A 19443-nucleotide genomic window follows, 5' to 3' on the forward strand; every position below is an offset into this window, starting at 1 on the left:
CAACAGAAAATTTTGTTAGATAAGTTTTCGGCGGATGAACTTCGTAAAAAAAAAATTCGGACAATTTATCAGAAATTCTTCGTGACAAAATTTCGTTGTGGATACTTAACACAGGGATATTACCAATATCAAAAGAACCAAAACCATCAGTTTGCTTCATATTCAGTCCCATAGGTACCGACTCCGTGGAGACTTTGGGGCTTGAGCACCCGTTCGGAATAGGACCTAACTTCCCGGGCAGCTTTTTAACACAGAACAACATTTCAGGATAATCAAAATAAAAATAGTATAAATTCTCAGTTTTTGCAAAGGCGGGTCAAAAGAGTTGCACTTAGCACTCAAAGAGTCTCTACACTCTATTTAATATTAATGAAAGTATATAAATACACTCTATATAAATGTTTATAAATACAGTATCATTGAAAGTATATGTATAAATATAAATATAAGATTCGGAAAACAGAAGACCATCTCCAAAAGGGAAAGTTGGTCTGGAATCTTTGCTTTCTATGGAGTTAAAAAATTGGGTTGAAAGGTGCAAATACCTTGAACGAATGAAAAAATATTACGGTCGAGTATGAGTATCACAAACTGGTTTTCATTGATGAAGAAAATGATGAAAAAAATTTCTTCTAGCTCGTATTTGTTCTTTCTTTACGAGAAAACAGCATACAGCGTTTAGAGCCCTGTATGTCTAGCAGATTCATTTAAAATTCATTTTATTTGCATTTTTCCTTAAAAATGTTTGAAAAATGCAATTTTGTGGGTTTTTCTTCTGACAAAATGAAATGTTAAAAGTTCATAGACCCCCCAAAATTAGGAACCGGTTTTATAATGACCAAATTCCCATATATATAGCTAATTTCATTTGATACATCTCCTATAAATATCTCAAAACGACTAAGAGCAAAACGAAGGCGACAAGATCTTTCACAAGCATCTTGCCCCTAAAACAGTGCATGCCTAAACTGCTTTCTCTTGCTGCTACTTTTCCATAATTCTTACTGCCTAGGGTGAGATACGGGGCTCCTATTTATACTGAACTAAAAACAATAGACATACGTAAATGAAACGGTGAAAGGAAGTAATCTACTTAGTACCGAGCGGGGTGGGGTAGCGTGATATCCTTAAATACTTGGTTGCTATGGCAATCTACGTAGGTTTAAAGTTACCCTATCTCTATGGAAGTTACTCATAATAATACAAAGATTAACCTAATACACGTGATAGAAAATGCGGAATGAGGAAGGAAAGTTACAGATAAACAAGAGTGATTAGGTATGGAAAATCAAAGGAATGGACTAAAGAGAAAGACCTAAAATTAGCAGTATTACATACTGAATGGGAGCAAAACAATGGGCAACCCTCTCCCCTCTCAATATGAGTTCCGTTCCGACAAAACTGTTATATGTATCTGTACTGTATTGTTTTAAGTTAAGAACAAGTAAATCGTTTGTTTGTTGACAAAAACTTTCTCCATTACAGGGCCCGTGCCACCGGGGTGGCCGGGATGGCCATTGCCCCCCCCCCACTTTTTTGCGAAGCAAGTAGTTTAAAAGCTGCAGTAAAAGAGGTAAGAAGCCTTGGCTCTCCAACTTTTTAGCCTTGGTCCCCCCGACTTTTTAACCTTGGCCCCCACTTTCAAATTCGTGGTGCGGGCTCTGCTTAGAAATTTATGGTCAAATTTTATTCTCGTCCAATTTACCAGTTCGTACATTTTGAAATTACTGCCACTCTGTATAATTTACCAATTATCTCATATAAATTTCCTCGTTGATGAATTTTTACAGAAAATCTGCTGAGAAGATTGATGAAACCATCGTATCGAAATTATTTGCCTCTCTTTGCAAAAACCTCGTTCAGACATAATGCGCTTGCGCACTAATGAAAATTTTACCGCCATTTTCCGGCCAATCTGCGAACCTGTGAAAAGTACATTGACAGTCAGGTCGTGTCAGGAACAGAATCAAAGGCTAAGGTACCATAACTTAATCGAAGGGTACGTGCATTAGTGCCTTAATTTTGGATGTAAGTTTCTTCCATTTCATAAATATTTGCTGACATTGAAAATGTATGATGCTTAATTTCGAATTATGCATAATTCTTAGGCCGTGCGCGTGTGCTACACACGGGGCATAGAGTTGTTATTTACATGCCTAAGTATTTTCATTTTATTAATTTTAACACAAATACCCTACAACTAAAAAAGAAAAATATATTGCTATACTTATAGCTATCCATCTACTTAAAAAATCTTATAGATATGCTGGTCTACGTAGGGATCGTGCTTAGGAAAGGAAGGGTGCTAATTTTGAAGGTGCTTCATCAGTTTCCACTAGAATAGTTGCTCATTTAGATTTCTAATAGTATTTCATTCCACGTCCTTAAACCAGAATAGAAAAAAACGGATAATTCTTGGTTCTGCATTTGCATGCCTATCAAGATCTAATTTATTTCTTGTTGGATAGCTAGATATTTGAGACCTAGTTACCATTTTCCCCCTTAATTGTTTTATAGTTCATTATTTTATAGATCATCATTCTCCTGTCAAATTTTATTATGTTTGAGACTGAAAGTTTGTTGACTGAAAGGAGTTTAGATCTTGAAACTTGCTTAAAAAGTGACTGCAGTTAAATTACATGCTCCATGTTCGTCTGTTTCTCGGGTTTACAAGGTGCACTTAAACTGTAGTGTGCACTGCAAGTGTGCAAGATATTGAAGTTGTCCGTTCTAAAGAAAGGGGTAGAATTATCCTTTTGGTTATATTCCTAGTAAGTGGTGTCAAAAATTTCCTAAATTTCCAAAGAAGCAAACATGGTGTGTCCTTTCTTTTGATAGTTTAAAGTCTCTATTGAACATGATTTAAACCATTTTATTAGTTTTTAGTGGCTGCTTTTATTAGTAATCATTCATAAATGTATAACTGAATAAACAAGCAAAAAGATATTGAGAAAACTGTTATATATCTTGAATTTTCAATCAGCCCCCTCTCTTCCAAAGAGCCTTAAAAATTGAATATGCCCCCTTGGGCTAAATAGAGGTTTTACAGAATTCCAAAATTGCTGACTCAAAAGACTCAGTAATATGACACCCAATTAAATGGCTAATGTAAATTGCCAAGATACAATGATGTGTTTATTACAACAATTTCTTATTTTGTTTGTAATAATTTGTTCCTTGTTATTAGTTGTTTACAATAAATGAAATAATTTTGACACTGCTAACAAGCAATGCCAAATTTTGCAGGCCATGCTTGCATGAAATTCAATTCTTGTAGAAAAATTTACCTCTGCCATAGTTTCTGTGTCTTAGACATAAGTCTCCAGAATTTTGTTTTTCATGTGTACATTTTTTATTTTCCTTCTCTCCTTTTATTTTCTTTTGATAATTGTTTAAAGGAATCTGTTATCTATGATGGGCAAATCTAATCGGAAGAGAACCAAGAAAATAGTGGCAGAGGAAGAGGAAGACGAGTACCAAGTTGAAAAGATAATTGACAAAAGGGTTAGTAATGGTGTTGTCGAATATTTTTTAAAGTGGAGAGGATTCTCAGAACTTGAAAATACATGGGAACCAGAAGCAAATCTAAATTGTACAGAACTTTTACATGAGTTTAATGCAAACCTTGCGAAGGCTGATGGCCCAAGCAGTTCTAGCATTACTGAAGAAAAAGAGCCAGTACCAGATAGTAAAGGAACTGAAGAGCAACAAGAGGAAAAGTCTGTAAAGGAGAGCACAGATAAACCAGATACAAAACTAGAATCTTCACAATCAGAAAAGAAAGACAAAAAGGAGAAAAAGCCTGTAGATAAAGAACAAAAATCTGTAAAACGAAAAGCAGAAAAAGCAGAGTCAAGGTATTTATTTCCTGTTTAGCATTGCAATATCTATAGAGTGTATGGTTAATTATAGGTGCCAGAGTTATTCAAAAAAATCTATAAACATGGGTAACTCATTGCGTCAGGGTATATTGATGATAATTAAGGCCAACTCTCAATTTCCCACTTCTTCTGAGGAAGGAAATCAACCAGTTACCTATACTAAGCTTTGGAATAGATCAGGGTAAGCTTCAATGAATACCTCTTCCTCATTTCAAATATAAATTGTCAATGTATATTGATCATATCTTGGCTCATTTAGTCTTCGTCGTTTAATGCATGCGATTGCAAGCGCACGCATCGGCACACGCATGTCACCAATAATGCAAGCGATTGATTGCACACATGATTTGTAAATTTGACCATTGTTTTTGACCTGAATAAAATTGTTTTCTTCAATGAAATATTGGAAGTTTTGTTTTTCAAAAACTGAGCAACATCGACTAATTCTTTAAATAGTGCCTATTTTGCTCCCTAACATGGCTAATCGCTTTGCTTTGTTCAAATTCTCCCGGAAACATGCAGTCATCAGGTAGTGTCCAAATCTTCTACCTTCCCGTTTTCGCCATTTTTGAAATAACAGAAGAGATCACCATATTCAGCTTTAAAATATTTTCTCTCAAATGCAATATTTCGATTAAAATAGACAACCATGTAAATTTCCTATCAGTTCAGAAGTTTTCTGACAAAACAGCAGTTTAGATGTACCGGGGGGGGGGGTTTGCCCTGCCCCCTGACCCATGCCACTGTATCAATCAATATTTCCCTATATTTGTCCTGTAATATCAAATGTTCTCAAAATAAACGCAGCAGAAGCACTCAAGAAGTCAGGCTCTCTGCAAAGTACTCATGGCCTCGCGGTGAAGGGGGCCTTATAAAGTAATGAATTCTGTCTTGAAATAAAATTGATTAATAGTAACAAAGTTATGCCCATAAACAGTAAAAAATCTTAAGCAAATGGACGAATCTAAGCTATTTTAAAGGGCGTGGTCACAAAATTATTCTGTCTGCTTCGCTTGCAGGGGCCTAATTTACCAGAAACTAATTTTTTTCGTGCAAAGCAAATTTTTTTTTGCAAATGCACAAAGAATGTGCCCAAAGGTAGAGATGAGAAAGTTCTCTTTGAATTTGAATCAATTAATTTGCTTCAAAAAAGGTAGAAACCATTCCTAATTTTTTCCTGGTAAATTTTTGAAGTTGTAAGATAAACCAATCAGAACAGCATTTGAAGTAAGATGACTTCTGTTTTAGTTCCTGATGGCCTACATCTTGCTGCATCGCTTTTCTTAAACATTCTCACCTTTACAGTGTCAATAAAATCTCTATTTAAGTGGATTTGTATCAGATTATTATTCAAACATTTTAATTTCAAATTGACAAAAACTGGCTTGAAAGTTCCATTTTCTACCAATTTGTCTGAAATAAACAATCAGCAAGAATTTGGCAAAAGGCTGAAATTTTGGCTGCTTATTTACCTACTCAACAATTTCAGTCATAAAAGACTCAAGATATGTTCAATGCAGATGGCATCATTTGAAAGTATTTGAAGAAGTGTTCTTGGTCATGTAAACGTAAAGCTCTTACCGAAAGATGAAATTCCCCTTTCTGAAGACGTTCTAAATTAATTTTTCTAACTAAGTGTTGCTTTTTGTTGTTTTGCTTGTTTTTTCAATCAAATTAACTTTAGAATTATAAGCTTTCTGAAAACAGCACTTTTTGCACAAAACTATATTCTTTTGCAATATAAACAGCGAACTCACATAAAATTTTTACATAAAATTTATGATCTATGCTTATTTTCAGTGGAAGGAAAGAAAAAAGGAACAAACCTGTTTTAAACGGGTTTGATAAAGGATACAAGGCACAGAGCATTCTTGGTGCCACTGATTCTGCTGGTGGGGAACTCCACTTTCTGATATCCTGGTATGATTTTATATTATCACATTTTCATAGTTGTGCTCATTTTAATGAATAACTATTTTGCATAATTCAGTAGGTTTTTCAGTGCATTTTTATGTTTTGTGAATTATTTTTATTGCAGTCATGTAATATAATTGTATCACATTTTCCTAAGTCTACTCTTGTTAGCTAGTGTTTTACCAAATGTTATCTAGGAAAAAACTTTTAGATTAGCTAGAAAGCTTTTAAATTTGTCACAGGCATTGTCAAAATTTTTCCCAGGGCTAATTCAAGTGATGCAGAACTTATACCTTCCAAAATTGCAAATGTCAAAATACCACAAATGGTTATCAAGTTCTATGAAGATCGGCTAATTTGGACTAATGGTATGTGTATGTTCTTTCATCCTTAATACTACCTAAAAATGATGTTTCGTGGTTGCTGTTTGTTAAAAATACATACAATAAAATCTATAAGATAATTAGTTTTTTCTTTTCATCCTGCTCCTGAAAATACCTTAAATTCATATCCTGTCTGCAAATGACATTCAAAAAATCTAAATAACAAGGTCTTTAAAACTTTTTTCCATCATTGCAGTGTTTTCAGTTTCATAATTTAGGTTTCCACTACCTACAATTCAACATGCAAAAACTAGAAAAATCTACTTTACACAAATTGACAAATTTAAAATTAACATAATTCTGTATTAACTACTAACAATAACTGTTTTGAAATATAAATACGATTAAGTTAGAAAAACTATACAGAAGCAAGAAGAGGCTGATCAAGGAGACAGCACCCAATGTTTCGAGGATAATTATTGAAAAATAGTTACCCAATTCTTTTGGAGTTTATATCTGTTTGCAAAAAGTTTAGCAATTCAATGGTTGGTAATTGTTTTCGAAGATAACAGCTTTGAGTTTTCTATGAATGCAAGCTGAAAGCAGACGGTAAACTTCTAATTTCCAAAGGAATCGAAAGAAGTAGTATAGAAGAATGAAAGCTTGGCTCAGATTCACCTTCAATTAATGAAGTTCTCATCAATCATTAAATGTATGTGGTTTAGAAAGCACAGAAAGTGCTGTCTAAGGAACAAGTTTGACAAAGTCCCTTCAATAATGTCTCTAATGTAATGTGAATACTGGATCATGTTCTTTGGAGAAAAACTTTTGGTGCATTTGCTCCTGTGTGGCCTTAACAATAACAAGTTTTGTGCAAGTAGTTAAAAAGGTAACTTACTGGTCAAGAGTCTATTTGCATAACAATAAAAGATAATAATAATTGATACCTCCTGGTAAGAGGAGAAATGCCTTGCCACACAATCCCTGAAAGGTTATTTACATCCATCTTTGTGATTATCAATACAAATTAAACCATTATTTCCCATTTTTTCTGAATTCCTTAGATTATGTTCTTGAATTATAGTGAATATATGTTCTCATTTTTCAGGCTGCATTCTTGCACACAAGGCCTTTTTTAAAAAAAATTCTTCCCATGACATTTGCTCTTTCTCTTTGCTATCTCGTCCGAATATTTTAATCAATATTGTGTGGTCAGATGCTGCTGTAGTAGTAACCAAAACCCTTTGATATTGCTAAATGACCCTTAATGTGCAGTTTTTCTACATGCATCTTTTGTACTGCAAAGTTTTTGTGTTGGCATTTCTTTTTTAGCCATAAAAAGTAAACCTGCTAATCATAAATTTTTATTTGTTTTCATCTTTTTTGTAATTTTTTTTAGTTGCAAAAACTTCATGATGCATATTGTATTATGGCAACCTACGCCATAAACGTTAGAAGCACATTTTGTTAATTGATGTCTGTAACATGATTTCTTATCGAGTGAAATGTTTTTTAACGTGTTTGTTTCAACTTCTGTTCCAGCAGCTAATTCTGAGAACGCAGCTGGGTCATCAAAATCTCCTACAGCAGCTCTTGAAAGACCTGACAAAAGTGAACCGCCCCAAAGTACTTCCAATGGAGATGCGAACATGGAAGGGCAGGGCAAACAAGGGGGAGCTGATGCTACTATTGAAACGGCTTAAATATGAAGAGCTTTGTGTAAAACGACATTCATTTATTTCAAGAAGTCACGTGGACTTGGTGTACAAAGATAACATGTAGTAATTTTTGCATATTTGTATCATTGATTCATCTTTGTTCGATAAGACCTGTTTAACAGTATACATTTAGAAGAGGCCGTTGCATGGTTTTTCTTTCTGTTCAACACATATTGTTTCCTATTTAAGTGCTTGTGTGGTTTACTTTTATAAAACCAAGCTTTTTTCAAATATTTTTCAACAGTGGCCAATTTTTGGTAGATATCAGCAACAAAGCTACAATCTATCCAAGTTACGAAAGCTTTGTTCGTATTCAAGTTGACGTAAGATTAGCCGGTTTCATAAATATAGTGAAAGTTTTTAACCGCATTCGCGTGATTTCCTGCAACTCAGAATCAGGCGATATTCTGCAAGATGCTCGATGTTTGGTACTGGCCAAATTTGTTGAACATAAACGTTTTTAACAATAATTCCGTAAAGTCACTGTACAAGGATTAGCAATTTATTGACTTATTAGTTTGATTTTATTTCATTTTACTGTGATAAAAAGTAGAGTAACTTCATGATTATGGTTTTTCTTGTGGATATCTTTTTTATTCCAACAGTTACGACAACCTAGCATTCGTATCAATATTTTTCGCTGAATTTATATACAATCAGTGGCTTGGTTTTGATTCTAAGACGCCATCTACGCGAATACCTTTCAAACGTATTCGTTTCCTTGCGTTTTTTCTTTCCATCTACACAACAGCGATTGATCTATGCCAGAAAACGCAAATTATTAAAAAAGCTTTCCAGAGTGGAATCTTTGAAAATAAGATGATTTCAAAATGTATCGTTCTTTGCAGGCGCACAACGCTTTTTCATCAACGTTTTTATTCTTTTTCGTTTGGATGATGAAGTTACGTAAATCTGCCAATCCAGCAGATTGAAGGATGTGTTCAAGAAATTCAGTCCTAGCTGAACTAAAGCTAAATGGAGATGAAACTGAACTTTTGGTAGTTGTGACGAAAAACAAATGTGCAAAACTCCCAAGCCTAATTACCAGTACTAGGTGTTGCATTATGAAACCAAGAAAGATAGTGAGATTCAGGTGTCATCTTTGACGAAAATTTGTCACTCGAATCACACGCGAACTCTCTATGCAAGTCAGCGAAGTACTACTTGTCTAATGTCCGCTAGGCTAGGAATTATCTTCCCACAAGCTGCCAAAAAGCCATTCATATCTATCAACGTGAGATTTACAAAAGTTGCAAAAAGTTCAGAAATTCTCCTGCCAGTATTTTAACAAGGGAGAAAAGACAGTCATATAACCCCAGTTCTTAAAATAGCATCTTTGGTTCCCAAATGATACAAAATATGATTTTAATACTAAAAGCCTGGCCACACGACTAGTTCGTGCGACTTTTTGCTATACATTTGGACTCTAAAAATCTTGTTTTGTATAGTGTTGAAGCCAAACGGCTACACATTTCACTGTGCAACTTGCTCGACTTTCTAACTCTGAACCCCCTTTCACTTAAAGTTGTTGTCCCGCTTCTTCAGAACGGTTTCTTCTTCTACAGCATTTTCATGGCCACGATCTAGGCTTTTTCTTAGGGTTCGGTGACCTAGAGTCAGCTTTGTACCGGAGCGAGCTTAATAGCCCACCATTCCCAGAGGAAGTATTCATTGAACTGATGGAAACTGCAACACGTTCAGTTAAATTCAGCTTTAACAATGAAATGTACCAACAAAAGGATGGTGTCGCTACGGGTAGCCCTCTGGGACCTGCCTTGGCCAATATCTTTGTTGGCTTTCATGAAGAGCGTTTGTTTGACTGCGACCAAAAGCCAGGTGTCTATTTTCGGTATGTGGATGACACATATACTATTTTCAAAACAGAGGCTGAGTGTGATATTTTCCTAAAACGCCTTGATGGTCTTCACACAGCCCTACATTTTACATTTGAAAAGGAAGAAAATAACTCCTTGCCATTTCTGGATGTTTTGGTTGAAAAATCTGACACTGGATTTCTCACCAGTGTATACCGTAAACCCACATTTTCGGGGTTATACACTCGATGGAGTTCGTTTTGCCCAAAACAAAGAAAAATCAGCCTCATCAAAACGCTCACACATGGGGCACTGATGATTTGTTCCAAGTCTAAACTCGACTCGGAACTTGAAAAACTAACTAAGATTTTTCTGGAGAACGGCTATCCAGAACATGTTATTTCAGTTTACATTAAGGAGAAGATAGGAAATTTCTCGGCTGACGTAAAATTTGGTCCTCAAAAGTGCCCGGTCTATCTAAAACTACCCTGGATCGGTAACAGCTCCCTACGTTTTGAAAGCCAAATAAAACAGGCCATAACAAATTGTTTCTTCGCGGTTAACCCACGTGTCGTTTACAGTACAAAAAAGGCCCTTCCGTCCATTCAAAAGGACTGCGTTCCTGCCACAAAAAAAGTTCTGTTGTTTATGAATTTACGTGCCAGTGTGATTCTGGCTACGTAGGACGCACCACCCAAAGATTGGAGGATAGGATAAAACAACACGTTCCATCTAATATTAGAAACAAAACATATCCCCAAAGAGAACAGCCATCTCGGTCTTGCAAATCCAAAATTAACAATAAAACTTGCGATTCTGCTATCGGGCAGCATTTGCTAGAAAACCCAGATTGTGCAAAAAACTATAATGGCGACATGTTTCGGATTATTGGTAAAGCCCGATCGTCGTTCCACCTAGCAGTTTTAGAATCTATCTACATAAGCACGAAAAAACCGCTACTGTGTAGACAAAAGGAGTTCGTTTTCACCTTAGGACTCCATTGGTAACATTCTAATAGGCAAGCGGCACTGATTGGTCAATCTTTACAGTCATGTGCTCGTGTTTCTGATTGGCCTATTTCGATCCACAACTGGGTATATATATTTCTTAGCGTAGAGTTTTCGATCTATGTTCTGACGTTTTAAACTCTGAAGAGTGTCAGACGAAAAGCTTTAGTTTACTAAATGTTTGCTTTTTTCAAAGCCATAAACAGAAAAGTCCGGTCCAGAGCATGTTATCGATCCCATTTTTTTCCATTTTTCGCAGGCATTGCCAGGGGTTTGTAAATACATTTAGTGGCAACATCAATTTCCTAGTCATTATATTCACCGTTGCTTGCCTTATAACAACTCCAAGTGCAAACATCTCAATCCCAGAGCGATGTAAATTAGAGATTGCCTTTAACTTTTTGAAGCAAGTCACAACGTACCTTCTTTGGTGCTAAATATAGAGAAATCATTGCTTACTGTAAGTTGGCAACCTTTTTTAACTCACTGATTGACAGTAAAATAAAATGCCTAACATAGATAATAACAGAATATGGGTAAAGGCCTTTTTTCTATTCTGTGAAACGACTTGCAAGAGGTAGTTTTTTGGGTCAAGGTGGGGCCAGGGGCTGAAAACTTCTGCATGGCTCTTGTTAGGAAATTTTTATTGACCAAATTTATATTTCAAGTTGCCATAATGCCTTTATTAATTCTTAATAGGTCCTTTTGTTAACGGTCGAGCTTTCAAAAACGTTGCAAAAAGAGATAAATCAGCTGTTGAAGGAAAAGAAACTGCTAGCACGAAACTTTTTGAGAATACGAGATACATTTTGAACTTTAAACATAAGAAATTTAAAACTGCAAAGAAATATTTCGTGGTAGAACGATAAAGGGCAGCAATCTATACTTTGAAAATATAGATGTAATAATAAATTCTATTAAAACTTAGACCAGCCCAGTTTGAATTTTTTCAAGTGTAGATTCGTTTTTATCAAAAGTGCATTATTCCCGGATATTCTAAAATCGAATTCTACAAACCTATATCCAAAATGCCCAGAATTGCTCAATCTTGGTTTTTTTCATATTATAAAGTTTTATTCAAATATTTCGAATTTTGTTAACATTTCAAAGCCCATGTTTTATTGCTAAATCTCATTTCATTTATTGTTCTCTTTAATCGTATTTTGGTTCCTTATCAGATGTAAAAAAGTTGATTATTAGCTGCACAAAAAAGGCTATTCTAAAATTTGTAAGACCTTCCTTTTTCATTCCAACGTCGAAATAGACAAAACTATGAAAACGAGTAACAGAACAAAGCTTGAACATATTTCCTTGGATTTTCCCTTCATTCAATGCAGTTTCTGGCGATCTCCAGAATACAATATGTCTAAAATTTTTATTGCTGCCAACCATGGTCGCAGCCTTTACTAAACCCTTTTAAAACTTTATTTCGGGCCCTCCACTTTCAAACACGTTTCGCCGACCCTGGAAGAAGATCGTGTGACCTAACATCATATCCTTCCTTGTAACTTGTAAATTCATAAAATATTTCTTTCCTCGAGCAGAAGGATATAAAATACGACCTACGAACAAATAGACTTTTGCAGTCCCTTACAGTTAATCTGAAGAAAAATCAAAAGAAAAGAAGAGGATCATCGTATTTGAGTGAATCTAATAAATTGCGTGATCTGCACAGTTTCAATGCAATTAAAACGAATTTTTACTGAATAAATAACGGTGTTTTCCTAAATTCATTTTGCTTCAATCTTTAAGTACCTGTTCTGTGGTTTTTACAAATCTAAAAGCTTCAATCTAGCAAACAAAATAAGATTTTTCTCAATGGCACGAAGCAGTTGAAGCATGATGCGTAGCACTGAAGTACACTTCCTGTGACATACGAGAAGTATACTTGAGTGCTGTCCGTTGTGTTTGCACCTTGACGTGCCATTTTGAAAATTTTACATTACAAAAGGCTTATTGAAATATGAACTATAATGTATTAGGATTGTTATATGCATTTCTAATCTACAATGTCGTGAGAGTCCCTGCGTATTTGATATTTTAAGGTTAAATCCTATTTGCCATTTTCTGATTAGTACAGTGCTGCCAGTAGCGGCGCCACAGGGAGGATTTGGGGGGACACGTCCCTCCAGTTCTCAGCAGGATCGATTTTGTATTTCGCCTAAATTCGACGAGAAAAAGTTAGGAGAAGGGTAACATTTTGGTCATGTAGTTTTTGTAATGTATTTCATGATTTTGAAAGTGCCTTTGCATAACCAAAAGTTGGTCATGGGCTTTCCTTATTGGCAAAATTCGCCTTCCTTGTTGGTAAACGGGCCTTTTCTGACAGTAGAAAAGGCGTGGCCTAAATTTGTTTGTTTAGTCTATATTACTATGTTAACATGAGTTGCATAAATTAACATAGTAATGTCGACTAGGGTCCAGTCTTACTACACCAGAGCTTAGTGGCTGGCGACGCGCCTGAGTGCTGTGACCGAGGGGCACATCACTCCACGGAAATCTCGCACTCTTGGGAAATATCCTTTTGTTTCAGAGAAAAATACCCCAAAATCCTAAAAATCCTTTTGCTCTGAAAAAATATCCTATGATGTTTGAAAAAAGTGATACATCCCTCGGCTGTGACGAGGGGCGAGTTACTCTATAGAAATCTCGTAAACGCCTTTCGTACAGACACGATCCTGCCATATGACAAATTCCAGGAAATTCTTTTGTTCTGGTGGAAATCTTGTACGTTTTTTGAAAGGGAAATGCATTGGTGTTATAGGGGAGCAACAACGCTATTATAGACTAACAGATCTCTAGCCAGAGTTCTTAGTAAATTGACATCAAGACAGCACAAAAAACTAATTAGCTGGTAGTCCTGTTACTGAACAAATAGAGACGTAATCCAATCAATCCCTATATCTTTAAACAGCTGTTCATATCTGAATTCTATACTTAAAAAACAGCATTTCGATCATGAACCTAATAGGCGGCATGATGACACAACAGTTCACTCTAAGCCGTTTGCTTTTTCATCAATAATAAAAGTTATCTGAAAATTTGACCACCATTTCCTGAAATTTTTTTGTCGGGAATTAAAATTATCTGAAATGAAGAAGGCCCCCTTTTGTTTTGAAAGTCCCCTTAATTAATTCTCGCACATACAAATAAATATAGTCGTTAAAAGTTGCAAAAATTTAAAAATCCAAACATGATTCTAGTTTGGATACAGAAACATTAATCATACAAAAAATATCCAAAACTATACGCTCAGGGGCGGCGCCAGCCCCAAAATAGTGGGGTGGGCAATGAAGGAGTGGAGCTGATAAAGGGGTCTGGATGAGAAACCGGTGCAACACCGTACCAGAAATCGCACTCGTTACTGATAACCAAGTTTGACATATTTTGAAGTTTTCAATAGAAGAGTTCAATTCCATAGGCACATAGAAGCTAAAAACATAAAAGTTAATTTCAGAGTGGTAATTTTCGGCTAGCAATGGTTTTAAACTTATTAACAAGGCTTTCTTTGTCTATTTTATCTGCCATATCTCGATCGAAGCTAATTTGAACAAGTTTTTCCAACCTTTCGTCTGATATTCAGGCTAAACAGTGATGCAGCTGTAACAGGTGGGGCTGCAAATACTATCCTTATAGCGTAAAAAAGTTTAGGTACAAGTTTTAAAACCAATTATTGTCCAAAACCTTAAACAGGGAGGGAAGGCAATAATCACACTCTAAGAACCAACTGTTTAGCACGATAAAGCTGTGTTTTATAGATCATCTTCATTTAAGTTTCTCACTATTTACGAAAATGATGATCCAACACACCATTCTCTATGTCAGCTAAGATCTGAAACGAACCGTAACTGCCCATCAAAATGAACAAGGTTCCAATCCCAGAGAAGAAACTAACACCCTCACCCAGTTTTGGAAAAATTAGAAAGTCGAACTGAAAAAAGTGGGGTGGACATGTGCACCCCAGTCCAGCCCGTGGCGCCGCCCCTGTATACGTTTTAAGTTAAATCTTTGCAGAACGTTTTTTAAAATCTGAAGTGAACGATTTAAATCTTCTACTCCGCGTCCCTGTCAAAATATCCTTAAATGCATTTCTAAATCGTTTGCTAAGCAACGCATACAGAATTGGATTGACTGTTGAATTCAGCATCGCTAGGCAATAGGAGAAAAGTGCTGAGCCAGGGTCGATATCCCGGCTGGGTGTAAGTTGGAAAACTCTAAGAAATGTGACAACATAATAAGGAATCCAGCATATAGCAAAAGCTATCACAATTGCAAACATCATGTGCAACGCACGTATTTTCACACTTCTTGACTGGCGGACACTACGTGATCTGGTGTTTTCCGCTGTCGGTATATTACGGCGCTTCCAAACTGAATATGACATTCGGGCGTATATTAGTACCAGCCCGATGATAATTGGTAAACCAATGAGAAGCTTGATTATAAGACTGAGTTTAGTGGAAGAATCCGATATGTGTTTGCCACTTATTCTATTACAGACATCATAGGTGCCACTGTTCAGCTTCTCTTTATTTATCCCACCTTTAAACACATTTATCACACCAATGGCTGCGCTAAATATCCATATAACAACCATTGTTGTTATGCACTTTTTGCGACTGAAAAACGCATGGCGACGTTGAACGGCGAAGTATCTATCCAAAGCGATCGCAGCCATCGTAAGAATAGACACCACACCACAAACATTCACCACATAAACGGTGGCTGTACAAAAGCCATTATTTAACATCCAAGCAGGCCAGTAGAAGACGAAATAAACAGTCAAAACTGGCATTGGAAAAATGCAAATGAGAACATCGGTTAAGGCTAGGCTGAGAACTAGCAAGTTGATAATCATATTGCTCAGTCTTGTGGTTGTTATAGCAATGATAACAAGAATATTCCCTACCACGCCAGGCAGTATTCCGATCAACACCGAAGAGCCCATTGCAATCTTTAATCCCAACGAAATTTCGTCCTTTTGTACATTTGCTTGAAACACTGATGCAGTTGAGTTGATCAGCATTGTGGTCGTGCCTTGGGGACTGGCTGTCCCGTTTATGGTCATGTTTACTGAAATTTTTCTGCTTCGCTCCGTATCATCTCTTCATGCTGTGCATAGGGAAGTTGGTAAAGAATATCTTTGCCTTTTACATTGACTACAGCCTTCTAGTGAATTCTCCTCTGTTGAAAGAAAGTAATTTCGTTTTATTTCAAAGACACGTTCCGTAACGCTAATTGTGACGAAAGGCTTATTAACGACAATGCAACAATAGGAGTGGGAAGAAAGAACTAAAAGCATCTCTCACGTGAGTCTTTTTTATGTCGAATTGTTTCACCATGTGATATTAATCGGAAACAAAGCACCTTCGAGAGAAAGATGTAAATGACCCTAACAAGATAATAGATTATAGCTTTGTGGCTATAAGGTAAATGTTTTTGCATTACTCCAGCTGCCAAATTCAAATTTTTTTATCGAACAGAAACAGAACGCTCAATTTTAAAAAAAAAGAAACAGTGCTAAGAAACAACAGAAAAAATCTAGTAGAAGGACGCACCCATGCTGGCAACTACACACCACCTGCAAACATTTCCTCTGCCAACGAAGAGGGGTGACCGATTCAAAAGTACGATATAAACGTTTATTTATCGAACGAACTTACAAGTCATACATACTAGGTAGTTTATTCAGCTGCATTGCAGGTCGAAGTTGACATTTCAGGATGGTGATTTTCTAAGTATTCGAAATCCTGCAAATATTTAATAAGCTTTGTACTGAAATCACATCATGATTAAACTATTTTCAGTGCAAAAATTAGTGAACCGTAGGAGTTATGATGATAAATTATAGCTCGCTTGTATGTTTTGAAATTTCATTTTATTTTTAGATGATTTACCGGTAAAAAACCAGATGGGTAGGGGAAAAGGGGGTCGTCCTAAAAATTGTCTAGAGAGGGAGATTCTAAGTTCACTTGATAGAAGACTGCTTTTCTCCATACCTCTGCCCGACAAATCAGGCGCGTAGAAAGGGGAAAATGTGGGGATACCCACGAAGGGGAGGGGTGCTTTGTTGACACATATGTTGACAAAAGAAATACAAAAGGCTACCCGGCACAGGTTTAAATCGCATTTTCAAAACCCTAAACCCCCGAATTGAATTTGTTGTGGTAATTCAATAAAACGCCATCAGCAACCACAGATGGCAAAAATCATCAGAATTCGAGAATTTACAGTAGCAGTGGGGACTTATTCGAGGGGGGGCTTATTGACAATTTGTAGTTCTAGGGTGGGGGCTTATTCGAGGGGGGGGGGGCATTCGAGGATTTACGGTATCTCCATTTAATTTGCATGGGATCGGCTTAGGCAGAGATACTTCACAACCTGAAATACCTCAGGTGGGGAGCGAAACTTACAGAAAAAAGCAAATTTGCCGACAAATGGAAAATTTTACCGACAAGGGCGCCAAAAATCTTTTAACCGACAATTTGGCAAAAGCTGGGAGCGGTTTAAACCACTGGGTTATCATTGGTCTCTCTCTTCCCCTTCCATCGCCCACCTTTTCATGGAAATAAGCACACTGAAAATATTTTTTTGGACTAAGAAATAATGGGCCTTTGCCTGTCGATCTTATCTCTAATTCAGCCTGGTAAGTGTGAGACCTGAATTTTCATTTTGAGCAGCTTTTTTAACGCAAGGTTTGTGAAAGTTGCCGTGTGGCCCCCGAAGAAAATCTTACAAGTCAGTGGCCCCAGAAGAACATCAACATGTTTTTTGTGGCCATAAAAGTGGCTTACATCCACTTGACCCTCATGTGTTGACCAATTGATTTACGCCCAGAGAAAAACATGTGAACAATTTCCGCCTTTCTGCCAATCGGCGAGACGCTAGGATGGTTTCACGTGAGTAGTTTCAAATTCCTTTCAAACGCGCGTGCTTTGATTGAGTTATTTTTGGATTCGCTGTACTTATGCATGTCAAATGCCTTTAAGAACCCCATGCCATATGATATGCCGAATTTGGCATGTTTTGAAGGTGATTTGCATACGAAACCTGTGGCATATTTCTGATAAATTTGCAATATTTGCAATGCTTTTTTCTCATGAAAACTCTCAATCAGGAAATAAAAGCCCAACAGCAACTTTTATTTCCTAAGATCAAGTGCAATTTGAAATAACTCTCCATGCTCGAGTGCGTTGGTATTGTAAAATAAAGCATAAAATAATTGTTACCACCAATGGCCTGAAATTTTAACGCAGGCTACTCTTCACTCACATCACTTTCAGCAGATACTGTCAGTAGCTGTTTCTCGTTTGGAAAAGTTATCGTGGATGTATTGGGAGTTTAAGATATAAATACCCCTTCGATTTCCCTCCATTCTTTTTATATCTCCAAATCTTTCATATCTCCTACATCATAACGTTTGGCGTTTGAAATTTATATTTGCATTCGTTTACCTGTAACCTGTTTATGCATTTGTAATGATTGCCATCTTTCATGTCACATACTAGGAATTCCTGACATAAAGTTTATGATAAACATCCCAAAGGACGTCAAGCTGCCTATCATACCAGGCAAGGGAAAATAAAAAATCCAAATTGGATTCTGGATACACACCTTATTCTTATTGCGTGTTAATATTCCCAACTTCTCTTGATACCACACTGTAGATTGGCTTATATTATAACTGCAACTGCATACAATTTACCGCCAACTTCCTTCTTATCATAGTTCGAAACAGCTATGCCTTTATGAGCCTGATCACCCGCTGACCACCAATGACGTCAGTTCCTTTTGATGTCGTATTGGAAGCTGAACAGGTCAGTTGGCCTACGCAAACATCATTAGGCCCAATCAACCTTCCTCTAAAATATTGAATGAAGTTTCCTTTTCGAACAATGCTGAAGCAGCGTCATAGTCTAACTTTCAAATGTTTGAATTCGGACCTATTTTCATCATGAAACATTCAAAAAACTCAAAAATTTTCTGGATACGTTAGGTTGATTAATGTATGACCATTGATTATAAAAAACGTAAATTACAACAAAGCTTGATAATAATAAAAACAGTTTAATACGTTAATCAGCTGGTGGACACACGGGGAAAAACCTAAAGAAGACAATAATATCTATGTCCCCAGTTTTTATGGGATGATTTGACAGAAAGTTTTTTTAGCTATATTAGATAGTTTCAGATTATTAACAATAAGGATGAAAAATGCTAGCATTTAATTTTCTAGATACTAGAATAGCAAAAAATAGGAGCTAAGTAGCAATTTTAAAAATATTTGTTGCTTTCAAGCCACAATGCACCGAGGCTTTACGCAAACGCCCTTGTGCTCTCAGAGACAGAAACGAGGGTGGTACTTTCTTGGCTTAAGCACCCCCGCACCAGTTTTCGAAAAAAGAGGAAAAGTTTTTTGAAAATTTTATTGAAGACCGTTGTTGTTTTTAGTCAATATAGCATTACATTAATATTAATTTTGTCCTTTTGTGTAAAGTAGATTTGTCTAGCTGAAGATGAAATTTGACCTGGTAGATGATAAAGAAATGTTATCTAACTTATTCAACGAAAGACCTAAAGCCACACTCAAAATATATTTCAATCTTGATTTACATTAGCTCCCAAATAGGCAGCCCCTTCTCCTAAAAAAGTTTTGCGATCACGCCCTTTAGATCACCTTAAATTCTTTCATTTCATTAAAATGTTTTACTATTTATAAGGCATAATGATGTTACTTCTAACAAATTCCAGTTTATAAGGCCCCGTAGACATTGAGGCCCTGAGGC

General features: G+C 36.3%; 2 protein-coding genes across 7 annotated transcripts; one reads left to right on the forward strand and one right to left on the reverse strand.

Moving 5' to 3' along the window:
• Nucleotides 1-1855: 1855 nt before the first annotated feature.
• LOC135682382 (chromobox protein homolog 3) lies at nt 1856-8399 on the forward strand. Of its 3 annotated transcripts, none has more exons than XM_065197252.2 (5): nt 1856-1999; nt 3399-3857; nt 5682-5801; nt 6060-6163; nt 7661-8399. In XM_065197252.2, the coding sequence occupies exons 1-5, from the start codon at nt 1869-1871 to the stop codon at nt 7819-7821; spliced, it is 975 nt and encodes a 324-aa protein (XP_065053324.2). In that variant the 5' UTR covers nt 1856-1868; the 3' UTR covers nt 7822-8399. The 3 variants fall into 3 exon arrangements, with proteins under 3 accessions (XP_065053324.2, XP_065053325.2, XP_065053326.2); XM_065197253.2 differs by having other exon boundaries at nt 7664-8399; XM_065197254.2 differs by having other exon boundaries at nt 1873-2028.
• A 3889-nt stretch (nt 8400-12288) lies between these two features.
• Nucleotides 12289-18430, reverse strand: LOC135682380 (neuropeptides capa receptor). Of its 4 annotated transcripts, XM_089113275.1 has the most exons (4): nt 18272-18411; nt 16334-16407; nt 15967-16024; nt 12289-15841 (listed from the first exon to the last, which is right to left on the reverse strand). In XM_089113275.1, the coding sequence occupies exon 4, from the start codon at nt 15723-15725 to the stop codon at nt 14658-14660; it is 1068 nt and encodes a 355-aa protein (XP_088969401.1). In that variant the 5' UTR covers nt 15726-15841; nt 15967-16024; nt 16334-16407; nt 18272-18411; the 3' UTR covers nt 12289-14657. The 4 variants fall into 4 exon arrangements, with proteins under 4 accessions (XP_088969401.1, XP_065053322.1, XP_088969400.1 ...); XM_065197250.2 differs by lacking the exon at nt 15967-16024; XM_089113274.1 differs by lacking the exons at nt 15967-16024; nt 16334-16407 and having other exon boundaries at nt 18272-18430.
• Nucleotides 18431-19443: the final 1013 nt, after the last annotated feature.

Source organism: Rhopilema esculentum, chromosome 16 (genome assembly GCF_057945365.1).
Source record: "Rhopilema esculentum isolate cy_ngs chromosome 16, ASM5794536v1, whole genome shotgun sequence".
Lineage (NCBI taxonomy): Eukaryota > Metazoa > Cnidaria > Scyphozoa > Rhizostomeae > Rhizostomatidae > Rhopilema > Rhopilema esculentum.

Bases quoted from the DNA above. Each gene is read 5' to 3' on its own strand.
- LOC135682382 (XM_065197252.2), top strand. From the start codon at position 1,869: ATGCGCTTGCGCACTAATGAAAATTTTACCGCCATTTTCCGGCCAATC. The intron at 3,858-5,681 runs GTATTTATTTCC...GCTTATTTTCAG, and splicing joins GCAGAAAAAGCAGAGTCAAG to TGGAAGGAAAGAAAAAAGGA. The intron at 6,164-7,660 runs GTATGTGTATGT...CTTCTGTTCCAG, and splicing joins TCGGCTAATTTGGACTAATG to CAGCTAATTCTGAGAACGCA.
- LOC135682380 (XM_089113274.1), bottom strand. From the start codon at position 15,725: ATGACCATAAACGGGACAGCCAGTCCCCAAGGCACGACCACAATGCTG.